Below are 4,332 nucleotides of genomic sequence, written 5' to 3'. Positions count from 1 at the left end.
ATATATATATATATACATGTGTGTATGTGTGTGTGTGTATATGTTTGTGTGTCTCTGTTTGTCCCCCAACATCGCTTGACAACCGATGCTGGTGTGTTTACATCCCCGTAACTTAGCGGTTTGGCAAAAGAGACCGATAGAATAAGTACTAGGCTTACAAAGAATAAGTCCCGGGGTCAATTTGCTTGACTAAAGGCGGTGCTCCAACATGGCCACAGTCAAATGACTGAAACAAGTAAAAGAGTAAAGAGAGGGAAGAAGTTTTAGACAGACTATCAGAATGAAAATATGAGAGAGTTGTTTCGTTATTTTACTATCAAAACAAGTCTTACCTGTCTCAGCTGAGTGTTGAGCAATCTTCTCATCAATCATCTCACAAACCTTCTTCCCTACAAAAGATTTGTTTATCAACAGGTTATACCTATCAAGAATATCAGGGCTGGATACGGAGGGTTTAAATGCTAAAGGTTAAGAAGTAAGATAGGTTTGTACCATCTGCACAGGATTGGTACCATTGGATCATAATAAACTACATGTGACCATAGTTGAGATTTTAAAATTAGTTTACTCCTACTTTGCTAGAATAAGGCATGAGATGCAACTTCCTATGTGGAACTCTTGTGGGAGTTTTTCAAAGTAGTACTCATGTGTTCTTGCTAGATAGTCAGTGACTCAATGCTGGGTTCATCCATCTTTTTGCTTGGTTTTGTCTTTGTCCTGTTATGTCAGGGCCTCTAGTAATCCTTCTAACCAGGCTATGTAAAATGGTGCTCTGGATTACATGTTACCAGTAGTTCTCAGTGACTTGACATGTGTATGCATGTATGTGTGTACATAAATGCCCCAATTTTCTCTTGTCACTCTATCAGCAAAATGGTGATACGATGTTTACATTCCTTGTTGATATTAGGACCAGTCTGTCTATGCTTTCAAAAAGTAGCAGAATAAAAAAAAAATTGAGAAACAGGTAAGGGTTGGTGAAAGGAAGGGCACACAGCTGTAAAATGGTGCTTCAAATCCTTGTTCAGCCCATGCTAGCATGGAAAAAGGGCATTATACAAAAGAGTAGTACAAGGCAAGCAAAGTAGGATGTTCATAGTTTTTCTTAAAAATTATTCACAGCTAGCTTAAAAGCTGTCCGATACAGTGGCTTTTAAGCTTGCTCTTGTGGCAGGCTCTTCATTGGGCCTTGGGCCCAACAATGACACTTCATGCGTTGAGTACATATTAAATTTTATTAAACTTGACCAATATTTTTCAAGCAATGAACAATTTTCATCAAAACAATGATATAATTTGTCGACTTGGAACTTATTGCAAAGCAGCATGATAAACAACATTTGTTGTCTTCCCATTCAAGGGGTCAGTACAATCTTTTTTTTATCTAACCTCTTTCTTTCTCTCTGTTGATTGTTTTCAACCATCACTATCACAAGTACCACCACCATCGCCACCACAACTGTCATACACACACCATTCAAACTTCTGACGCCACCACCATCAATACCTTTGACTTTGCTACCTTCCCCTCTACCACCATCACCAGTGTCTTTCACATTGCTTACTATCATCGTCATCCCTGACCGCCTCAGCTACCAAAACCACCACCATCGCTGCCGTTCTTGCCTCTATCACAACTACAACTCATACCATTACTATCACCCTGTTACCATCACAACCGTCTCTATGCCTACTATTACTCTCAATCTAACATGAGATATAGTAGAAGTGTCATTGAATAGTGAGAGAGAGGGGGGATCAAAGTGTGACACACTGATACACAGAAATTCGTTTTGGCATTTATTATCAAAGATGCAAAATACATTAACATGGTTTGAACTTGAGATAAAAAGAGAGTTGATTGTGAACACAGTTTGCTGGGAATTTATGATTCTATTCTAAGATAAAAGAATGAATAAAAAAATGCAAAATACAAACCAAAGTTTTCTAAAATGAGACATTCATTACCGCTTCTTAGAGGGAGAGGATATTTCTTTAATGAATTTATGGCCTACAAAACAGAACAAGAACAGAATGAGTTAGTTAATTTGAAGAATAGAATTTTTGTAGATGAAAAAATTACAAAGAAAATTAAAGAAAATTAACAAAGAACCAAAGGGTGTATCAGTTTCTAAGTGTATGGCTTTCAATATAGAAATGTACCTGGTGGACAAAAAAAAAAATGTATGAAAAATGTAAAGGAACTTGTTTTTCTTAACTGTATAGCATTTGAACTGGCCATATCCGGCCCAAATATTCTACCTTTTTTATACTCAGACTGGCCAGATCTGACATCTCACACCTACACTACAATGTTATTCTAGAAATAAATGACGACACCACTGAACTCTTGAAGCTATAAGATAATGCATGATCAATTCAAATTAATGTGAATCATCATCATCATCATCATCATCATTTAACGCCCATTGTCCATGCTGGCATGGGTTGGATGGTTTGACCAGGGCTGGTAAGCTGGAAGGCTGCACCAGACTCCAGTCTGATTTGGCATGGTTTTTCTACGGCTGGATGCTTTTACTAATGCCAACCACTCTGAGAGTGTAATGGGTGCTTTTATGTGCTACCAGCACGGGTGCTTGTGGCAAATTTGTGTGATACCAGTATCTGCCATAACTGTGATTTTGCTTGACTTGATGGGTCTTCTTCTTAAGCATGACATAATGCCAAAACTCTCGATCACTGCCACTGTGAGGCCCAATGCTTGAAACGAACTCAGCCACTTTGCCTCTTTGCATTGTTTGACGGAAGAATCTGAATGTTTATCTTGTTGTTTGTGCATTGCATAAAATGCAAGGTCATTGTTCATATAAATGCTGCCATTGTTTACAATCTGCCACAAAAACATGTCCAGCTATTGAGCTGTTCATTGTTCAAAGGACCAAAGGAAATATTACCATCTTTGGTAACAGAAAGAACACCTGGCTGTAGAAAATCTGCCTCAGTAAGTTTCATGTCATCCATGCTAGCATAGAAAATGTGGATGTTATAATGATGATGATGATGATATGTATAGATCATTTTATCATTTTTAATATTCATTTTCCTTTTGTTAAACACAGAGTGTTGTGTATGAACCTATATGTATGTGTGTGTGTGTTTGCATGCATATGTATGCATGTGTTTGTATTAGTATGCCATGTGCTTGTCTGTTGTGTGTGCATGTATGTATATGTGTGTTCATCATATATTCTAGTTGATTACTATGTGTTAATCAATATTTCAAGAATTCTTAATAATGTCCAAATTAACAGAACTGCTCAATTCTTGCCATCATCAAACACACATACACACACACACAAAAGTGCAGACACACATTCACAAATTCAGATAGCCAAAAATACACATACAGGTAACTAAACATGCAGATACAAACAACTGCACATGCATATGCAGCTAACCACACAAACGTATATGGAGAACTATGCATACACACACACACACACACACACACACACACACAATCACACATATATACACACAACCACATAAACATACACACATACAACTACATATGCAATCATGCAACCACACATTAATGGATCTTTGTTGTTTGTCTATGAGTATTCAGTTGTTTGATATCAACTGAATTATCTGCTCCTAAATTAACATGTAAGTGAATGAGTAGTCCACAGACATGTGCACCTTTCAGGCTTCTATACAGTTTCCTTCTACCCAATATCATTCACAATGTATGAGTCAAACCAAGGCCAAAGAAAATGACATTTGCCCAAGATGTCACACAATGGGATTGAAATTGGGATCTTGTGGTTGTGAAGCAAACTTCTTAACACTTCAGCCATACTGTGTCTACAACTACACATACAAAATATGAAAATATGAAATGTGGGACAGAATGTGAAAATATGAAATGTGGGACAGAAGAACCACAAAGGAACATATGGAAAGATAAGGGAAAAAATCACACGCAACGGACGCTGACATGCTTGACCCCTCATCAGTTATTGATCAAGTATCATTATAATTTCGACACCTTTCAGTAATGTTGTTCAATTTGGCAGTGTCGGTAACATAGGCTGTTGGGGTATAAATGAGTGTACATAATAGACAAAAACATGCATGGAGAAAATAATGTATAATAACAAGAAAATAAAGTATAATAACAAGAAAAGACAAAGTCACACGACTGAATGGTAAACAGGAAAAATTATGAGAAGGGAGAGCATACAAACAGGAGTGGCTGTGTGGTAAGTAGCTTGCTTATCAAACATGGTTCCAGGTTCAGTCCTACTGTGTGGCACCTTGGGCAAGTGTCTTCTACTATAGCCTTGGGCCAACCAAAGCCTTGTGAGT

The 4,332-nt window shown here is 37.5% G+C and overlaps 1 protein-coding gene across 5 annotated transcripts in view; it reads right to left on the bottom strand.

Moving 5' to 3' along the window:
- Nucleotides 1–4,332, bottom strand: part of LOC106879193 (crossover junction endonuclease MUS81) — a 31,076-nt gene that overhangs the window by 15,375 nt on the left and 11,369 nt on the right. For all 5 annotated transcript variants that reach the window (XM_052966082.1, XM_052966085.1, XM_052966084.1 and 2 more), the window contains 2 exons: nucleotides 1,939–2,011; nucleotides 333–389 (listed from right to left, as the gene is read on the bottom strand). In XM_052966082.1, the coding sequence (XP_052822042.1) occupies nucleotides 333–389; nucleotides 1,939–2,011 (130 nt within the window). The remainder of the gene's footprint in view (nucleotides 1–332; nucleotides 390–1,938; nucleotides 2,012–4,332) is intronic.

The sequence above is a fragment of the Octopus bimaculoides genome, chromosome 3, assembly GCF_001194135.2.
Source record: "Octopus bimaculoides isolate UCB-OBI-ISO-001 chromosome 3, ASM119413v2, whole genome shotgun sequence".
Taxonomy (NCBI): Eukaryota; Metazoa; Mollusca; class Cephalopoda; order Octopoda; family Octopodidae; genus Octopus; species Octopus bimaculoides.
The sequence above is the reverse complement of the archived record's forward strand: the minus strand, read 5'-3'. Positions and strand labels throughout refer to the sequence as shown.